Source organism: Argentina silus, assembly GCF_951799395.1.
Source record: "Argentina silus genome assembly, chromosome: 2".
NCBI classification, from domain to species: domain Eukaryota; kingdom Metazoa; phylum Chordata; class Actinopteri; order Argentiniformes; family Argentinidae; genus Argentina; species Argentina silus.
In genome coordinates, this window is record NC_139656.1 from 4,690,675 (window position 1) to 4,709,819 (window position 19,145).

At 47.2% G+C, this 19,145-nt stretch overlaps 4 protein-coding genes across 4 annotated transcripts in view; all 4 read right to left on the bottom strand.

Annotated features, from left to right (window-relative positions):
- Positions 1–5,408, bottom strand: part of heatr6 (HEAT repeat containing 6) — a gene marked incomplete at its 5' end in the record, with an annotated part of 8,610 nt that extends 3,202 nt beyond the window's left edge. The window contains 13 exons of the mRNA XM_083694552.1: positions 158–280; positions 705–1,105; positions 1,294–1,393; positions 1,746–1,952; positions 2,201–2,375; positions 2,475–2,776; positions 2,988–3,134; positions 3,264–3,365; positions 3,530–3,644; positions 3,746–3,861; positions 4,235–4,375; positions 4,697–4,804; positions 5,100–5,408. Of these exons, the coding sequence (XP_083550678.1) occupies positions 158–280; positions 705–1,105; positions 1,294–1,393; positions 1,746–1,952; positions 2,201–2,375; positions 2,475–2,776; positions 2,988–3,134; positions 3,264–3,365; positions 3,530–3,644; positions 3,746–3,861; positions 4,235–4,375; positions 4,697–4,804; positions 5,100–5,408 (2,346 nt within the window). The remainder of the gene's footprint in view (positions 1–157; positions 281–704; positions 1,106–1,293; positions 1,394–1,745; positions 1,953–2,200; positions 2,376–2,474; positions 2,777–2,987; positions 3,135–3,263; positions 3,366–3,529; positions 3,645–3,745; positions 3,862–4,234; positions 4,376–4,696; positions 4,805–5,099) is intronic.
- A 924-nt stretch (positions 5,409–6,332) lies between these two features.
- dynll2b (dynein, light chain, LC8-type 2b) lies at positions 6,333–8,666 on the bottom strand. Its single transcript, XM_083696542.1, has 3 exons — positions 8,529–8,666; positions 6,880–7,016; positions 6,333–6,654 (listed from the first exon to the last, which is right to left on the bottom strand). Exons 2-3 carry the CDS (start codon positions 7,009–7,011, stop codon positions 6,517–6,519), a joined length of 270 nt encoding a protein of 89 aa, XP_083552668.1. The 5' UTR covers positions 7,012–7,016; positions 8,529–8,666; the 3' UTR covers positions 6,333–6,516.
- A 2,261-nt stretch (positions 8,667–10,927) lies between these two features.
- Positions 10,928–12,984, bottom strand: LOC310800949 (serine/arginine-rich splicing factor 1B). Its single transcript, XM_083664844.1, has 4 exons — positions 12,778–12,984; positions 12,111–12,292; positions 11,804–11,976; positions 10,928–11,360 (listed from the first exon to the last, which is right to left on the bottom strand). The coding sequence occupies exons 1-4, from the start codon at positions 12,972–12,974 to the stop codon at positions 11,178–11,180; spliced, it is 735 nt and encodes a 244-aa protein (XP_083520970.1). The 5' UTR covers positions 12,975–12,984; the 3' UTR covers positions 10,928–11,177.
- A 510-nt stretch (positions 12,985–13,494) lies between these two features.
- Positions 13,495–18,770, bottom strand: pigs (phosphatidylinositol glycan anchor biosynthesis, class S). The gene is made up of 12 exons (XM_083688747.1): positions 18,741–18,770; positions 17,967–18,106; positions 17,714–17,825; positions 17,403–17,492; positions 17,143–17,234; positions 16,742–16,982; positions 16,370–16,512; positions 16,023–16,137; positions 15,146–15,291; positions 14,850–14,950; positions 14,468–14,678; positions 13,495–14,351 (listed from the first exon to the last, which is right to left on the bottom strand). The coding sequence occupies exons 1-12, from the start codon at positions 18,757–18,759 to the stop codon at positions 14,073–14,075; spliced, it is 1,689 nt and encodes a 562-aa protein (XP_083544873.1). The 5' UTR covers positions 18,760–18,770; the 3' UTR covers positions 13,495–14,072.
- Between the last annotated feature and the right edge of the window lie 375 nt (positions 18,771–19,145).

The window sequence follows — 19,145 nt, forward strand, 5'->3', positions numbered from 1 at the left end:
GAGGTAGAGAAAGAAAGGGCTCGAGGGATGATGACTGAGAGACAGGAGAAGAAAGGGACATGTAGAGAGACAGTATGAGAGGGGGGTAGAGATGAATAAAGTGGTAGCAGGAAAGAGACAGTGAGAGAGAGAGAGAGAGAGAGTGGGGGGATGTTACCTTGGCTCCGTGTAGCTGTATGGAGGGGTCTGCCTCGCTGAGGCAGCGAGCGCTCACCTGTCCCAGTTCACACAGACACACCTGGGCCAGAGAGAAGTACCCTCGCACCAGGTGGGCTAGCACCTGGATCAGAGACACACACAACACACGCGCACACACACACACACACACACGTTAACATTTTTAAACTGCCAAAAATCTACTAACACAGTCGGTTGGTCTGTTACCTCTAAATCACGTAAGACGGGGGGCGCTCAGTGGCGTAGCACACTAAGGCGCATACCATATCATCGCAAGGTCCCTGGTTCGATTCCGGCCATCGACATATCCTGCATGTCATCCCTCCTCTCTCTCACCCATCCTTCCTGTCAATCTCTACTATCTCTATCCCAATAAAAGCAGAAATGCCCTAAAATATATATATATAAATCACGTAAGACTAAATGCATAAAAAAAAAAAAAAACACAAGTAATATTTTTTGGTGTGGCCAGCGTCCACTACTCAAATGTCACAAATCCCAGTTCATCAAACCCTCTACCCTCCCACCTGCAAGGCCTCCAGGCGGACAGGGGAGGGCTCTAGGCCACTGGCTGCTGCTCCTCCTCCTCCTCCTCCTGCTGCTGCTGCTGCTTCGCTGTCAGATTGGTCCCCTCGGGATTGAGTGACAAGTGACACGCAGAGCTGCAGAAGCCAGGGCGTGCTGGGCTCCTCTTCTCCCGGGGTGTGTGAAGCACGGGGCGACTGTGTGTGTGAGTTCCACGGCGGTGTGTGTGAGGGCGAGGAAAGGCCGTCTCTCTGTCTCCAGGTGAGAGCAGTCTCCTGCGGTGTGTGCGAGCCCGTGCTGCTGCCCCCTGGCTGTCTAAGGAGGAGCAGCACCTCAGAGAGAGGGGCATGAGTGGACACCAGGGCTCCGTACAGCGTCAGCACAGACACGCGCACGTTCACGTCTAGGAGTGGAAACAGATGGAGGCAGCTTTTTAAAAAAACAACAACACAAACAAACAAAAAATGACTGATGAAAATAAATTCGGTTAGAAACAGAAAATCTGTCAGGACCATTGTTTGCCCAAATTGTGAACTGTGAAACCCTACTTGGACCTGTTGCATTGCATTGACGGAATACACAAACGCTCACCTCTGTGGCGTACGTACGGTCGGATCTGTCTCCACAGTGGGCTCAGCAGGCCGGGTCTCAGGCGATTATAGGGAGCGTTAGACACCAGGTGGGCCAGACACTACAACACAAGAGAGACACGTCACAGTGTGTGTGTGTGTTCCTGTGTCTGCGTCTGTGTGCGTGCCTAACAAATTTGAAAATCAGAATGACTTTTATCGAGAATCTTTGCTGCCATGGTAACCTAGCTTCATAAAAATCCTCTATGTTCATCGACGCCGGTATCCTACAATGAACTTTTATGACAGAGACCAAACGTGAATGACACTTAAATAATGAATGATCCGTTTCGAAATTCCATTCGCACAGCTTGCGACTAGCTAGCCTGGCTACTCGAACAGTGGCAGCGCGGTTGTCGGTTGGTAAATTCAATTTCTATCTGGTCAGGTGAAGGGTGTGGTGTGTCGTAGCACCTTTATGACTTGCGTCAGGGTGTGAGCGGAGGCCTCAGACAGCAGAGCCAGGCTGAGGGAGCGGTGGAGCTCTCTGATGGTGGTGGCCAGGGAGAAGGAGAAGGGGGTGAAGGACGTGCGTTGAGGCACCGTATCCTCAGCGACACCCAGGAACTGACGAGAACCATCCAACAAGGCCGACAACGCCTGCAGGGCAGACGCGCGCACCTGGAGAGAGAGAGAGAGAGAGAGAAGGTTGTAAGTTGAAATACCACCACCCGTGCCATCGAATTGCTAGCTTTTCGGTGGCGTAGCTGGTTTCCATTTGGTATTTTGGAGTGCGAGGAAGCAATACTGTTGAAACACACACGCGCACGCGCACACACACACACACCCCCTTGGAGAAGGGTCTTTGAGTATAATGGTGAAGAGTTGTGAGGTGTGTGTGTGTGTGTGTTTTTCTGTGTGTTTGTTACCTTAGGGGAAGGGTCCTTCAGTATAATGGTGAGGAGTGTGAGGGGAGGTGGTCCTCCGATGGGGGCATCAGGTATGAAAGAGGACCAGTATCCATACAGAGTCCGTCTCTCTATCCCCTTCACTACTGCCAGGAGACAGTGCAGAGCCCCCTGCCGCACACGACCTTGGTACAGCCTTACAGAGAGAGAGAGAGAGAGAGAGAGAAATGAGAACTAAAAATTCTAAATGAGAAGTCTATGACTTGTATTAGTGTGTATTACTGTAGATATGCACCTCAGTTTGCTTTGTGCTCCTCCCTCAGGGTCTGAGAACTCAGAGTCAGAACTGTTCTTCTTCCAGGAGGGGTATAGACAGGGGGCAGAGGACTTAGCCCAGGGCTCTCCTCCTTCTCCTTCTCCTTCTCTTCCTCCTTCATCTCTTCCTCTACCTCTTCCCTCTCTACTTCCTCCTCCTCCTCCCCCTCCCCCTCCCCACTGAGGGGCAGGCTCTGCCTCTCTATCCTCTCCTCCATCCTCTCCTTGCCTCCCATCTGCTCCTGCCTTCTTACCCCGTCCTCGAGACTTCCGCTTCTTATTCTGTTGGAGAGAAATAGGGAGGGAGGGAGGGAGGGAGGGAGGGAGGGAGAGCACTGTCACATCTACTCTAAACAAAAAAGGACTGAAATTGTACTACAGTTTTATGAAGCACCTCGTTTCAGGGATTGGGCTATGGCCCCTCCCTTCATCTTATTCTTGGCTATGCCAAAAGCTGCTCAAATGAATGAGAAGACAAGTACTCAAGTCTTACCCCTGAGGTCTTGCCCTGTGGGGGGGGGTCCCGTGGTGGTTCAGGAACTTTGGGGACAGAGACCCCCTCATACTGAGGGAGGCTCGCCGGATAAAGCACAGATGGCCACTCCACACACACACCCGGAGACCCTTGGAACATAAACCTCTGCAGAATACACACACACACACACACACAAACACTTTAACAACATACACATGCAGCACTAAATGAATAGACACACCAAGCACAGAAAAATATCACTACCGTACACATACTTTCTATGTATGACTGTACCTTCAGTACTGCCAGGAGGGAACCCAGCTCCTCTCCTCCTCCAAACTTCCACTTCCCCCCTGACAGACAACACTGCAGTCCCTTCACTGCCCCTTGAACCACCTAGACACAGAGAGAGGGAGTGGCAAGAGAGAGGCAGGGGAGAGAGAGGTATAAAGAGGTGGTAGATAGAGAGAGCGTGTAGCTGAGAGTGTGTGTAGCTGAGAGTGTGTGTAGCTGAGAGTGTGTGTGTGCACTAGAATAGTGGAACAGTGTGTACTGTGTACCGTGCAGTAGAGAAGCTCATCGGTGTCGGGAGGTTTGGGTGACTGCAGCGTCTGCAGGAACACTCCGAAACACTCACTCCTGTACCGCTCCTCTAGAGATGCCTGGCCAGGAATCCTACACACACACACACACACACACACACACACACATCAGTATAGCCTGGGAGGGACCACATGGGAAACAGTATGTGTGTGGTTTGTGGTCAGTGCACCCACCCCAGACAGAGGTTGGCCATACAAGTGACTGCAGCGCGACGTAGTTCCATGTCTGGCTCAGAGGGGGAGCTGTAGAGCAGCAGTACACCACCCTCACCCAGTAACTCACCCAGGTGCTGCAAAACAGGGGGCAAACAATATGGTGTTAGTTCACTAGGGTTGCAAATAATCAAAACTGTTTTACACAGGAGGAGGGGATGGACCGCTGATGGGGGCCAATCACATTGCAGACTATGTTGTATTGTATTGTATTCAATTGATGTATACACTCACCAGGAACTTTGTTAGGAACACCTGTACACCTTCTCATGGTGGAGGTGGTGTAATGGTGTGGGGAATGTTTTCTTGGCACACTTTGGGCCCGTTAATACTAATCAATCATCGCTTGAATGCCACAGCCTATTTGAGTATTGTTGCTGACCATGTGCATCCCTTTATGGCCATAATTTACCCATCTTCTAATTGTGTTGGCACCTAGGTTACACCTACCCTCTGGCACTGGGGTCCATTCCCATACACCAGAGTGGAGAGGGCCAGCAGAACTTCAGAGTGTGTCCAAGAGCTGCACACACATAATGCCCGAACAGCATAAGTCACCAACACATCCAACGTCCTCTCATCCACTATCACCTAGAGAACAGAGAGAGAAACATATACACACACACAGAGACATTTACCATCTAATCTATCACTTAGACACAAACAGCACAGAAAGAGACAAGAGACAAGAGACAAGAGAGAGAGAGAGAGCGCATACTACAGTGTACACTACTACACATATACAGTGTAAGTATTGGAAAAAGAAGCATTTTGTCTTCTTTTAGCTCTATACTCCAACAGTTTGGATTTGGGTTCAAAGTACAGATGCTTTAATTCAATGTTTTTTTCTTTCAGATTGGTTTCACCATTTAGAAATCCAACATTTTTTTTTTTAACATACTCCCCCTATACCTGTAGCTGGTTGAGAAGGTGGTGTGTGAGTTGGCATAGTTTAATGACAAGATGCTCTTGAGTGTGTGGCACCAGGCGGCTGGCATGAACGAGAAGTTCGCACACATCCTGTAAACAAAGAGAGGAACAACTACTGTAGTTACAAAAAAAAACAATCTTTTTGGTCATCACATTTTTGCGAGATAAATATCAGGTAATGACAGTTACAGAATGCGACCTCGTAAACAGGGTTAGGGATAGTCTCTAACTATCTAGCCTTTCAGTGCTTGAAGTTCAATCATTGAGTCAGTTTAACACACTAGTTCACCTATGCTATGCTAGTACCACGAATCGTGACGTGCAATTCAGTCTCTTTGCTAAGTTACCAATGTCCACTGTGTCTTTAGATAAAACGATAATGTACCTCAGGTCGGATGTTGGCGTTGGGGCTAAAGTTGCGGTTATAGTTTTCCGATATGAGTTGATCAAAGAGTAAGTTGAGCTCTGTCTTGAGGCTCGATGGGTCGCCAGCTCGCAGCGAGCGGAGTTTGGAGGCGCAGTGGGCGAACTGCACCCCAGCTTCGGACACAGAGCAAAGCTCCAGCCCCTCCGATGACAACGGGAAGAACGGGGCCGCATTCGCTGACAGTTTTACCGGCAGACAGTCGTTTGTATCGTGGCTGGTAGACCCCAGAGAGCCAGAGGCCGGTGGTAACGTCGCTCTAGCCGCCATCTTCCAGGAAGATATATCGCTGCTATGGCAACCGTTGACAACATTCCGGGTCAAACGGAGGTTAAGGCACGGCGGCTTCCTCTTCTGCGCACTGAAGCGTTCAGATCAGATTCCGAGGTCGCAGCATGTAATGAAATTGCCAGTCATATCACAGTTTGATCAAGGACAGTATTATTACCCCTGGTTGGATTGCTAAATTTGCAGACTCCCCCCCCCCCCGCCATAATCTTTCTCCTCTTGAGTGTGTCCAGAAAGGGAAACAAGTCCCAACAATTCTGACAAATCAAGGTTTTTGATTTTGAGACTGATCAGTCACAGTGCTTTCATCTGCAGCACATGAAACGAACCTGTTTCAACCCCGCGCCCTATGAGGTCTACAGTACAGCAGTTCTTTGATTTCAAAATAAATAAAGAATGGATAAGACATGAGTGTAACATACAGCTAAGCATATCACAGACTTACTTAATAAGGGGGGCATACAGAGTCTTCCCTATAATCTCTCTCTCACACACACACACACTCCCATAGAAAACACAGAGGCTACATATTCCTTTTAAATATAGTGTCATACTATTCTTTATTAATCATGTGTAAGCAACAGTCAACGCATTTTATACAACATCTGTGCAATAACAATAAATCATACAGAAAATAAAAAAGCATTATAACAAAAATCTCCTGTTGCTGGATAATCTTAGGCAACTCCATGAAAAGCAAGTTTATCGTACTGCAACATATACACATGAAGTAATGTACACGGTCCATGCATCAGCGCACAGCCAGGTATGTAGAATCATCTAGAACTTTTGGAGAGTATGTAATAGTCTGTGTATGAAAGAATGAGTGAGTGGATGCTTTGGGCGAGTGTGTGTTTGTGTGTGTGTATGCGTGTGTGTGTGTGTGTGTATGTATGAATATAATAATGGCATCAGCCATCGGTGTATCACAGTCCAGGTGAGGAGCGCAGCCCCTTCCTCTGTCGGTGGTAGTGTAGGGGGAGAGTTTCACGGAGAGGGGAGGAAAGAGCCAGAGAGGGAGAGGGATATAAGAGCAGAGGGTGTAGGGATAACGTTATAGAAGAGGGGGTGGGGGGGGGGGGTTTACGTTTCAGCCAGACTTGAAGAGAAGAATGGCCACCTGGCCCAGGTAGAAGTAGATGAAGTGCTTGGTCTCATGTGTCACGTAGCTGCCAAAGTTTCTACCAACGATGCAATGCCACGTGGGGTTGTACTTCTTGTCAAACTCCTAAACAAAAAAACATAACGAGCACGTTACATCAGAGAGCACTGCTGTGGCCTCTTACCCCCTTCATGTAGGTCATGATGTGTGAATACGATTTAGTCACCTTCCTGATGTAGGCAGGGATATGGATGTGTGTGGGTGTTAGTGTTGTGTTGTATGTGTTTTAATGTGGATATGTGTCTTGTTAATACATTTTATGTGTACAATGTCTGAGTTATATTGCCTTACCTTTTTGATATAAGCAGCGATATCTTTCTCGATGTTGTATTTCTCCATGGCCTGAGTGGCACAGTCCACAGCATCCTGCTGCATGTCCTCTGACATATCAGCATTCTTTATCACTGCCTTCCTGTCAGTCATGATGTCTGCAAGAGAGACAAAATAATATCTATAAATCAAGGGAAAGTACATTCATGACAACTTGAAAACATGAACCTTTCCTTGATGCCACTTCAGTTAGTGAGGGAGCCCAATTCAATAGCCATTTCTAAATGAATCCCTTAAGAATAGCCTGCTGTAGCTACCGTCCTTTCGGTGAGCCAAGTGAGAGTCAAGTAGGGAGATAGACAAGCTCAGGACAGTCCCTCTCTTTGATGGGAAGAATCCCCAAGACTCCCTCTCTCACAAAGCAGGGATAGGAGGGCAGGGGAGCCATTCATCGCCTGATCTCTGCAGCCTGTAGCCCTGTGCCAACTGGCTCTAATCTCCCCAGGCCAACACTTCATCACCTCAGAGAGAAGGCAACTGACCTGGCAGCTCCTGTCCACACACTGGGAACAACAGTAACAGCCAGCTGATGAGAGAAACAATATGGGTCCCTCTCATTCACTCAAACATGTTCTATGATACAGAAACAGACACTTAGTTGGGTTTACATGCACTACACTACTGGCTGTAGCTTTATAAAAACATCCCCAAGTTGTGATGTCTTTGTTGCTGATTGATCCACCAAGGGATGCAGTGATCTGAGTGTGGTGAGCAATGATGTATGTCTGTGGTGGTGAGCTGATGGAAGCCCTACAGTCTTGTATCCTGGGTCACAGGCCGTTTGTGCTTTTCCCAGCTCCTGTCCTGATTAAGCTAGTGGTCTGGACTCTGGGTGACAAGCCAAACTGTGAAGCATCCCCCTAACTTAGATTGTATAGAAGCAGAATTGAGTTTGCAAAACAACATGAGATGGGCTATTAGAATCACACTACAGATTGACGGAGTCATGTATGGCAATCACAACTACCAACCATCCTAGATAGCCCTAGTCAACCAAGTTAGGTTAGCCGACCAGTGAACACGCACGGACAATCTCCCACCTCACCTGCGCTCCTTACGGTCACGTGTGAGAAAGCACCACTCTCCGCTTTATGCGTAGCGGAATCATCTCGGTAGTGACATCCAATGTCATTCAGGTAACCATAACTTTGATACTACCGTCCAAGATACATTTTGATGGGGTAAGATAATTCCGTCGGTGTCCTTGAAACTGTAGCCTTCGAGCGCTGTCGCACAAGGCTGGTAAACTGACCATCTCGCGCTGTCGGTGAAACATTGTAACATCTGGCGGAGGTCTTTCACGACTGATATCATTACCAGGCTACCAGCCGCCTGCTGGGCACGCAACTCGCACAACACCTGACTGACCTACCCGTTTTTAATCGGTTAACAGGAATTCCAACAGGAATATCCTATATACAATAACACTTATACGTAAGAAACATGAACACTTCACAGGTTTCGACACTATCACAAAGCGGTCGCTTCGGCGTCGGCCTCGCAACACTGCACGAGATTCGTTTGCGCAGATTGCCGAACTTCACGCAAAATAAATTATGACACGCAGCCATACAAACAGTGGCATGCAGTGAGAAAACAATTTCGCTCACCCTTCGAAGGTCTGACTAAGCTTTTGCACAGTAAATGCGTTCAACGACGCAGTTGTCTCTTGCCGTCTTCCACCAAAGTTTACGATAGGTGTTCCGTGCAATGGTTTGTGGAGGGTGGTCGCTCATATGCGGTTACGTGCCACGTTCACACCTGCTCCTCCCCCCGCACTGCACCGACTCTATCATTGGCTGGTCCGCGGCCTCCACCCGGCTGCTGCAAGCATTTTGCACTAGCGCGCCACTGCCTGCATCTTATTTCCAACCAGAATGCAACGCGACTCTATTGGGTAGGTGATTGATCCAAAGAAGGGCTATGATTGATCCTCAGTCGCTGCATCAGTCAATGGCGGTATCCCATAGATTTATGATCCATCCAGAACATGACTGTGGAAATGTAGGCAACACAATGTTCCTTTGATTGTACAGGTGTTCATTTAGGCCACTGTAGGCAATACGAAATCCAATGTTATGGTCATGCTGTCATACTATGAACTTTCCAAGAAATATGTTTGCTCTGATATGAGGGAGCTTCACCCTAGGGCTTAAAATCACACTCTGGGAGGACTGCAAACGGGGGTATAAAACTAATGGATCTCTGGAAGAGTTGTTTCCACATACATCCCTTTTCTACTGTCTATATCATATCATCCTAAAATTATGAGGTACTTACAAACCAGTGTTCTATAATATACCACTCTGGTACAAATTACAGATTCATCTTTAGCAGTCTGTTCATGGAGTGAAATGCATTGGCATCAGAGATAGAAACACACAGACAAATCATATTACTGTATAATCCAGTTTATTGTAGAGAGGCAGAATCACTAGGAGCTACAAGAGAAAGTAAACTCAAGTCAAATTAGAAATTAGAACCTCGCCCTCTTCATTGCAAAAACCTACTGGGAAAAAAACCTCTAACCTTATTTATGATACATTTCCCTTTCCTTTCATTTCATTCCATCCCACCCCATCCATCCCTCCCCCCTCCCTCCCTCCCTCCCTCCCATATTACGATTCCCTTCTAGTTACCACTCTCCTTATGCGCGCGGATCCATCCTGCGCCTCCCAGCCCGCCTCCTGGCTTTTCTCCAAGCTTTGCTCCTCTTTTTTAAACCAAAAAAAACAAAACGTTATCAGATCAAACAAAAATGTACGCTCATCAGGATCCCATCAGTGCACACATCTCTGGGGTTCCACACAAAAAAAAGAAAAATGTAATTTGGTGTTTTTGAAAGCCAATTGAGTGAGTTGGTTTGGTTTATTGGTTCCGGTTTGGTTGGGGGGTGGGCTGGGCTGGGCTGGGCTGGGCCTGGGGTCGGGATCCTCTCCCTGTAAAACGCTCCCATGCTCCTGCTCCATGTATCCATCCTCAAACCTAATCCTAATCCTGAATCCTGATCCACTGATCCAGCTCCGGGATGGGGAGACAGTGAGCCCAATCCAAACCTTCAGAATACCAGCAGACCCAAAGAGAAGGAGGCAACAAGTTAGAATCACACCTACGCAAAAAGGAGCTTTTCTGTCTAGAAATGCATCTTGGGAAGATCATAGGTGGCATAGTTTACTTTGGGAGGAAAGGAAAGGACACCAGACTATGATCTCCTCCAACACATTGAACACTGTATTGGCGCTCGCCAGAACACAGAACATCAATTCTCTGAGCAAAAACTACAGAGAAAATACTACAAACCGCAGTTCAATACCACCGCCACTATAGACAGTAGAACACTTTCTTCCTTTTTTTTTAAATTACAAAACTGAAGGGGTGCTAGGCTCTGGGGGAGGGGTCTTTAAAAAACAACTAAAAATTGTAACCTTACTCGTGCACCTGCATGGACTGGGGGCATGCATACGTAGTACTGACCATAGTATGTATGTGAAAGTAAAGCATGGGAGGGGGAAAAGGGAGGCGAGAGATATGGCAAAGTAAAACTCATATTTTAACATATTCAATAACTGCAGAGACATTGTCACAGAAAAAAAAAAGAAATCAGACTAAAACCCAATTGGGTGGTTTTGAGAGTGGCCACTGCAGTCATACCATTGGCTCCTTATTTGACTCCTCCTCCTCCTGTTTATCCTAATATGAACAGTGTTTCCTGTGTTTCCATCCTATCCTGCTCCTCTGAACTCTACAGAGAGACACATTAGAAGGTCAAAGTACAACAGTTTACAACAGTTACCATTCCTGGCCAAGAAAAACAACAAAGACCCCTCACTGTAACAAAAAGCCCTCCCCTGCCCACAACAGCCAGGTGCCATGAAGCATATAATGATGAAAACCCCCTAGGCACCAGTTCCTTTACCAGACCCTGGTTTCAGTGGAGATGGGCAGAGAGAGGGAGAAAGAGGCAGGATAACGTAAGCATGGGAGTGCAGGACTGTACAGAGGTGAGGCATGATAAAGTGGTGAGAAAGAGGGGGGGGGGGGGGTGAACAAAGACATCACAAAAAATGGGGGCGAAACAAACAAACAAAGGAATGAACAAGAACACAAGTCAAGAGAGACAGTGATACAGTGAAACACATAAGATGGTCCACCGAGGGGCATTGGTGTGAGACAGTGATGTCGCACTCGAGGCGTGAGGCCGCTGTTCCGTTGGTCTAGGTGGGTCGATTTGGCATCCCGTAGACGGGTCTGTTGGGTGTCTAGGTGCGTGAGCGAGAGCGGGAGTGTCGGGGGGAGTAGCGTGGGGATCCTCTGCTGCGGCGTGGGGAGTAGCTGCGGGATCGGCTGTTGCTGCGGCTTCGACTGTGGCTTTGAGAGCGAGAATGGCCATAACTGGGGCTGCGAGGACCGTCCACCTTCACGCGAATATAGGCCGTCTCTCCCTAAACACACATGCGCAGGCCAGTTAACACAGACATGCACACACGTGGGAAAGAGAGCTGCATCAATGAGATACACATCCATGGTAAAACAGGACCCTCACACACAAGACGGGGAAAAAGACCTCACACAAAAGGCGGGCAGAAAACACTGAGAAAGCAGATACAGAATCAATTCAAACAGAGACTACATTTATGTGAACGATGATAAACACAACCGCTCTAGTACTGCCTGTTCAAACTGAAAAATAAAAAAATAAAAATCTCCAGTCACACGACTCATCCACAGTCTAGGGGTAATAGCTTATAAAAAGGATAGGATTTAGATTTTAGCAGACACTGTGGCGCTATATTATCTGCTTGACCTAAAAGGGTTCGGTGGCTTACCTTGGCAGACCTTCCCAAGCTATTCCCAGAGTTATCCCCTGACCGCGAGCCTAACCTACCTCATGAGAGCGGAACTTAGTGTTATCCAGCTTGCGGACGGCGTAGGTCATGTCTTCCTTGCGTACGAACTCCACCACACCAGTGCCATCCCGGAACACGTCCGCGTAACATACATCACCTGCCTCGCGCATGTGGTCCTTCAGATCCTGCCAACTACCACTGGGGGGGAGACCTAAGGAAAGGGAGGTGAAGGGGGGAAGAGGTAACACACACACACACACACACACACACACACACACACAGTTAAGACTACAACCTTGTGCTCGAAGCAATAAACACAGAGAGGACAAAAGCACATACATTCACCTGAGACTATGACCCTGTACTCAGAGCGCCGCGAGGGGGGACCATACCTTCCCCGGGGGACTCCCACTCCACCCACACCTCCCCCTCTCCCACCTCCACGCCCGCTTCTAGGAAACTCCACACGCAGACGGTAACCATCGTAGTCATATCCATCTCGCCCATACACGGCATCCTCAGCATCCCTGCAACACACACACATACAATTCACAGGTCTGATTCAGTGTAGAATGGCAACCCAGGTTTCTCATTAACATAATAGATCCTGAACAGGTCTTGCTACTATCCTAGGGGGAAAAAACACATGACTTCACCTTGATTGGAGGGGGTCTTTAACGCTCCTGGTCATCATAGACTTTAGAGGGCGTGCAGGGACCACACAGGTACCCAAATGCATGAGTTTATATTCTGGTATAAACGAGCTTTTTCTTTTGAGAATACACGGGTTAAAATCCAAAGTAAAGGCCGGGTTTGTGTGAAATGCACCCCGTAGGTTCATTTAGCAAGAAAGAACCCAGTCCATGCAGACAGAGCATCCAGTTTGTCGAAGTGCCGCAGATGTTGTGAATGACAGCGAATAAATCACTGCCTTCGAAGGACCCTCATTCTATGACTATGAGCACAGCCTCACCGGTATGATAGCTGGCTGTAACGTTCAGCTGTAACTTACCTGGGGTCTTCGAATTCCACAAACGCAAACGGCGGTCCTCCCCTTCGGTTTTTCAGGTCAATGTCTCGAATAGCCCCGTATTTGTAGAAAACATCTTCAACGTCTTTGGTGCGGATGTCTGGGGGAAGGTTACCCACGTAGATTCGACAGTCGTTGGACCCAGCTGGACCTCGAATGACACTCCCGCCGCCAGACATGTTCTGACAGGGTTCCGACGAAAAAACAAAACAAAAACAAAAAGACAGCTAGGTCTATAACCAGCGGCAGCCACGGAGTAAAGCTGTGTTACAAAACAAAATACCTCCCGTGGCCCAAAAAAACCCGATACACCAAAGGTCAACAGTCGACACAATCAATCGACAAAATAGAAAACATTAGTTTCGTTGACTTCTTAGACCGAACTGCTTTTATGCGGACTAATACTAACATATGGGGCTGCAACATTAGCCAAAATAGTTCCTCAATGGAATACAAAATGACGACACAGCATCACAATCTTTGTTCGAATAAAGATATTTTGAGATGCCTGCTCATAAAAGAAGGTATAGATCCACAGGTAGACATATTGATTGATTGAGGAGTTTGGCCCCTTTCTGCTCACCTTTTCTCCCCGTCCCCTAGGTTCTCCCCCCCCATTCTCCTCTCACACAACCCAGAGAAAATTGACAACACAATCACATTCATCGACCTAGACCTAAAGATCAATCTACGCCAAAACACATTACATAACGTATTGTTTATTGTTCTTTCATAACTTAATTCAATCATAAAACCTTAATTAGTAAACAAAAATGAAACTCAACAAACATGTACAACATATACCATAATTCAGTGTGAGACAAGACTTCTTTCTGGGTTATAAACGATTCCCTTAAAAACAAACAAACAGTGTACAAGTCCTTATCATACTATTCCCAAAATGAACACAAATAACAGTGCATGACAGTAGAGACCTATGTATTTCATTAAAAAAAACCTGTACAAATTAGACAATAACATTCTGGTACCTTTCTCCTCTCCTCACATGCCAGACTTTACTGAGCACTTACATAATATGTGGAGAGACATGTCTAGTGTTGCGAGATTACCTTTCTCCAGACTCTAGGGGTTTCAGAGTGCACTGGAACCTGGACATCAGTCAAATCCTGTGATATATAAGGCCACTCGCATATCATATAAAGTCTGTTGCGTATGAGAAGTTTTATAATAAACAAACTGAATGGATTCCTGTTGCTGATCTGTGTCACAGTTGTCTGTGGCTTATCAACAGTCTGAGGAGTTTGTGTGAGTGTGTCTCAGTCCTTTTTGGCCTGTTTCTCCTTACGCCTCTGTCTGGCATCGGAGGCTACTTTGAACAGAGAGAGCAGGATAGGTACACACATGGGCAGAAAGAGAGGGATGTAGATAGCAAACTTCTGGTCGTCAGGGAAGTAGAGGAGGTGGAGGAGGGAGGGGTCAAAGAAGGCTCTTTCTGAGGCTGTGATGGCTTCTTTGCTGTACTGAAGAGCAAAGCCCAGGTTCCCTGCATCCAACTCTGCCAAGGCTAACTGCAGCGAGGCCACGGCATTCGACACCTGAGTGACGAGGACAACAATCAATCAGGAGTTAGACATGACAGAGTGGTGTCTTCAGTGTTAAGTATGTCTATCAGTTTAGAACAACTCGGCTGGGATGATACACAAACACACACCTGTTCAGCAATGTTGTCATTAATGACAATGTTGCCTATCTGGTCGAGGAGCTGTGCCAGTGAGGTGATGGTGGTTGCTGCCGTGGCAACGTTCTCCACGCTGCGGGTCCACATAAGTCGGTCCAGCTCCCAGTCAGTCAATCCTGCACTGCCACACGGTGCAACCAGGAAGCCAGGGGGTGGTGTTGACGACTGCACCCCTATCATCAGCCTGACAGAGGGGGAGGTAAGTTACGTAGGTCTCACACACACACACACACACACACACACACACACAGACACACACACAGACACACACACACACACACACACACACACACACACACACACACACACACACACACACACACACACACACACACACACACACACACACACTGACCTTAGCTGTGCAAGGAAGACTCCCATGACTCTGGCCATGTCTATGTTGATGTCCACAGGGAACTCATCCTCTGGCCCATAGCGATCATTAACATTATACACCTTGAGAGAGCGAGAGTGAGGGCAAACGCAAGAGAGAAAGAGAGAGAGAGAAAGACAGACACATTACATATGGTCAGATGCCTTACACAACACATGCATAAAGGGAGCATCATACTGAGAACCAAGCCAGACTGCTGGGGGTTGTACTACGACGCCTTGAGAGGTGAATGGGGCGTGTGTCTGTGTGTGACGTACCATGATGCCACCCCAGCGTGGGGAGTGGAATGCATTGGAGGGTACTTCCTGCTTCCTGTGGTTCTGGATTTGGAGTGGGGAGTGTTGGGCATCAGGCACGTACAGGAGGAAGTTCAACACCGGGTTGGAGGAAGCCGCATTGGAGCCTGGACACAGAAAAAATCTTCACACCACCTCTACAACACCCCCCCCAACAATCACCACTACAAAACAATCATTGTGTCAAATAAAATTAACTTTTTGGTCTACCAGTCAAGTTGTCCGGTGGATGAGAATTTTCCAGCGACTCTAATTTATTACTAGCCACATTTTTTTTTTAAACCAATATTAAGGCAAAGATCACAAAAAACACATTAGCATGACTTATGACACATTGAAAATTAGTCCCTGCACGGAACAAACCTCCTGTAGGCTTTAAGTTTCATGCCTATCTCTGTCAAAATACAGCTAAATATTTTCCCCTGTGGTTGTGTGTAAGTTGCTCTCTCGTGCCTTCACATGTAGTTGAATTTTACTGTTAAGCTTTATTTTAGCTTGTAACCAGAGACGTTGTTGTAACTAAGAAAGCTCATAGACTCGGGGGGGGGGGGGGGGGGGGGGGGGGGGGGGAGAGAGAAGCGTGAGTGAGACGCGCAGCAGTTCCAGTCAGCTGGAGGACGCACAAATGTTGAATCAACGGTGACCATAATTGTAGATCGCACCAGTTTCGTTTTTAAATTGAAGCATAATATTCGCGAACCTTTGTTGGTTACCCGCAAAAGTGGCTGGTAAGATTTACAGATTTACCCACCAATGCCAAAATCTACCTGTATTTGTGTTCATTTTATGCTCTGTGTATGTTTCTCATCCAGTGTTTGTGTGTGTGTGTGTGTCTCACCCAGTCTGGCCTCCACAGGGTTGATGACATGTGCCAGGCTGTCAGCGTTGAGTGTGTAGGCATTGACCTTGTTGTCATAGCGAGGGTTAACACCCAGCACAGCGTAGTACAGTATCTATACAGAGGAGAGATACAGATGTTAACAGATGTTAATAAGGCCCACACACACTACATCAATTCCCAGTGCTTTAATTCTGCACCAAACAAAACAACAACGTTTAGACTTTAGGGCATTCATATACCAATGTGCGTGCCTTTTCTTCATTCTTTTTCACCTAGTACCACTTATGAATGTTACTTTGGGATGTGCATATTACCTCTACCCTTCATTGTGAGGAGTGTCATACCTGAGAGTCAATGCTGAAGTTGGCCACTTTAGCCAGTTTTGTGAGCATTGGCTGGATGTAGCTATGTACTGCACCCTCTATGTCCCAGTGTAGGCGGTGTGACTTTGGGTCTGGGTTCAGCAAGCTAAAGGTTATCTCATAACCTAGAGAGAGAGAGAGGGGGGGGGGGGGGCGGAGGGGGTGATCGAAAAGGGAAAATCCATATTAGGAGTTGGAATGACCGTAAATTAAGGAGGTTGCAACGTTACAGGATGTTCAATTACAAAAGTAGCCAGAGGAGCACCATAATATGGCTCATCTGGCCTGAAGCAGACTCCTGGTCCAGAGAGGACTCACCTGGGCTAAAGGTGATATGGTCTTAAGTGGACTGACCTGGGCTGGACTTGAAGGCTCTCATGCTGTCGGCCAGGCTCTCTCTGTTGCCATCGATGAGCCGGACCCGGTCGCTAAGGGCGGCAGTGATGTCAGTGTGGCTGAATGACATCACTTGCAGCACCTGCCGTACCTGGGTCTCCAGGTGAGCCAGCACCTCCTTTAGAGCCCCAGCCCCTCTCAACTGTCCACCCACACGTAGCAGAGCCGTCCGCCGCTGACCAACGTACACATTCACCCCCTGATGGGATAAACACACACCTGATGATTGTCACACACAGCTGACGCAAGCCACTTGTCCTGTGAAATTATGGTCAGGGGTCAATTAATCGATGCATCAATCCTAGCCACCATCAATGAGTGTGTGTGTGTGTGTGTGTGTGTGTGTGTGTCTTTCTCACCTCTGGCAGTAGGGAAGAGGATTCTGGGATCACATACACAACCACAGAACCACATGGGGTCCCACTGAGCATGTGCAGAGAGAGATCAGCCTCTATAGAGAGAGGGGGAGGGAGAGAGATTGGGGGGAGAGAGAAAGATCAGACATACTGTCCCCCAACATATCCACACATGGTATGCTGATTACACCTGACCACCTCTGTATTAGAACCAGAGGCAGAGGAGCAGTTGAGTTTGACAGACAGCTGAGGCAGACTCTCACCTGCAGCGGTGGGCTGATTCAGAGCATCCTCCTCCATGATAGTAGCTGTGCGGTACTTAGTCTCATACATGTACCTTAAAGCTGTGTGCTCTGGAGAGAAAGAGAGGGGGAAGAGAGAAGACATTCCCATATGAACCAGAATGACAGTTCTGTGTTTGCCAAGGAAGATCAGGAGAAAAAAAGAAAAAGAAAAAAAAACAGGAATTGAAAGAATAAAGGTATACTATCAGAATAGCATTACACCTAAGTTCAAATGGACTCATGGACTCATTGCCTCATTATTTAGTTTACACATCACACACACTCCTCACCGTCTACTGTGTGTTCCTCATCTCGTGTCTGTGTCAGTGGAACCTTCTTCTGCTGTTCTGGAGTCAGGGTTCCACGTGAAAACACCACCTCCACATCTACACATAATTGTAGCTAAAGAGAGGGAGGGGGTAGAAACAGGATGAGGTTTCATTCAGGTAGGATTTACATCGACATACACAGACACCAAACCATTGAGAGAGGATTACACACAGGTAGGCATGTCTATGGTCAGTGAGCGACACACACACACACCTTTAGCTGAGCTAGCTGGATGATCTCATTGACGGGCAGCCATGCGCGGTACGTCTCGGTGGTCCGCCACCACAGTGGGACCCCCACAGCGATCACCACGGCTGCTATGGCCAGAGCTGCATACCGGCCGCGCTGCCGCTCTGGACCAGACAGAGATACACAGGAATCAGTATGGAGAAAATTGAGCAATAGGTATAGGAAGCCCTAATACTGTAAGTACTGTAGAATGGCCCGATTACATTGTCCTCAAAGTGATTGAATTAGACTAAAGAAAGAAACATAATTATGCAAAACACATCAGGAAATAGATAACTGTCCCATTAGACACAGGTTAATCTATTTTAATCTCATAGCCCTAATTCTAGTATGGAGTGATGTCTGATTTACCCAGTGCATTTCTATCTGACCTAGGGGGCTCTCTGAGCTAGCTAGCTAGCTAGCTGGGCAACAGAACATCGCCATTACAATGTCCTAGTCACCGTGACAGAAATACATTTCACATAATATACAACCTCAAGCTACAGTATATCTGTATAGAGGTACTGGAATAGATATGATTTAAGATGATGATGATGATGACTGATAGATGCTAGGCTAAAGTAGCCAGATTGGCAGGCTATCTTTGACACAAGACGCAGCTCATAAACAGCACGAACGTCTTGCAAACTGTCGGTTATTTCCTTACATGCATGTATCTAGTAAGCGTGGTATACAAATGATTCCTTAGCAAACAGTGTGCTTATTTCAGGGGGAAATGCACATTATACTACTCACCCACTTCCATTGGAGCCATCTTTGTCAAGGAAGCAGGGTGTGGCCTGAAGTCAGGAAAGAGATTTGTCCAATGAGAGTGTGCCTTTCCTTATCCTCACCAATCATACGTTTGGAGGCGGGCTCCATGAATTGACAACAAGGAAGTATATGATGCTCAACCGGGGAAAACTAAGGGAACACGCATGATCAGCAAACCGATAGAACATTTCAGAATTTGTTAAAATATGGTGAAGATTAGAGTAAGGGTTAGGTTAAGGTTAGGCTAAGACTAGGTTTTGACTTAGTCTTGCTGTAAATTGGATGCTGGTCAGAGAAGTCCCTTTAGTCACACCCTCTCTGCTATGCAAAAGCCAGTGATTTTTACTGTAACTGGACCTTGATTTTTAATTTACCCCTAAGGTAGCA

Bases quoted from the DNA above. Each gene is read 5' to 3' on its own strand.
- dynll2b (XM_083696542.1), bottom strand. From the start codon at position 7,011: ATGACTGACAGGAAGGCAGTGATAAAGAATGCTGATATGTCAGAGGAC. The intron at 6,655-6,879 runs GTAAGGCAATAT...TTTTTTGTTTAG, and splicing joins TCGCTGCTTATATCAAAAAG to GAGTTTGACAAGAAGTACAA.
- LOC310800949 (XM_083664844.1), bottom strand. From the start codon at position 12,974: ATGTCTGGCGGCGGGAGTGTCATTCGAGGTCCAGCTGGGTCCAACGAC. The intron at 12,293-12,777 runs GTAAGTTACAGC...TGTGTGTTGCAG, and splicing joins GTGGAATTCGAAGACCCCAG to GGATGCTGAGGATGCCGTGT. The intron at 11,361-11,803 runs GTAGGTTAGGCT...ATGTGTGTTTAG, and splicing joins CTAAGTTCCGCTCTCATGAG to GGAGAGACGGCCTATATTCG.
- pigs (XM_083688747.1), bottom strand. The intron at 17,493-17,713 runs GTGAGGAGTGTG...CTTTCTCTCCAG, and splicing joins TGAGGAACACACAGTAGACG to AGCACACAGCTTTAAGGTAC. The intron at 17,235-17,402 runs GTGAGAGTCTGC...CTCTCTCTATAG, and splicing joins GAATCAGCCCACCGCTGCAG to AGGCTGATCTCTCTCTGCAC.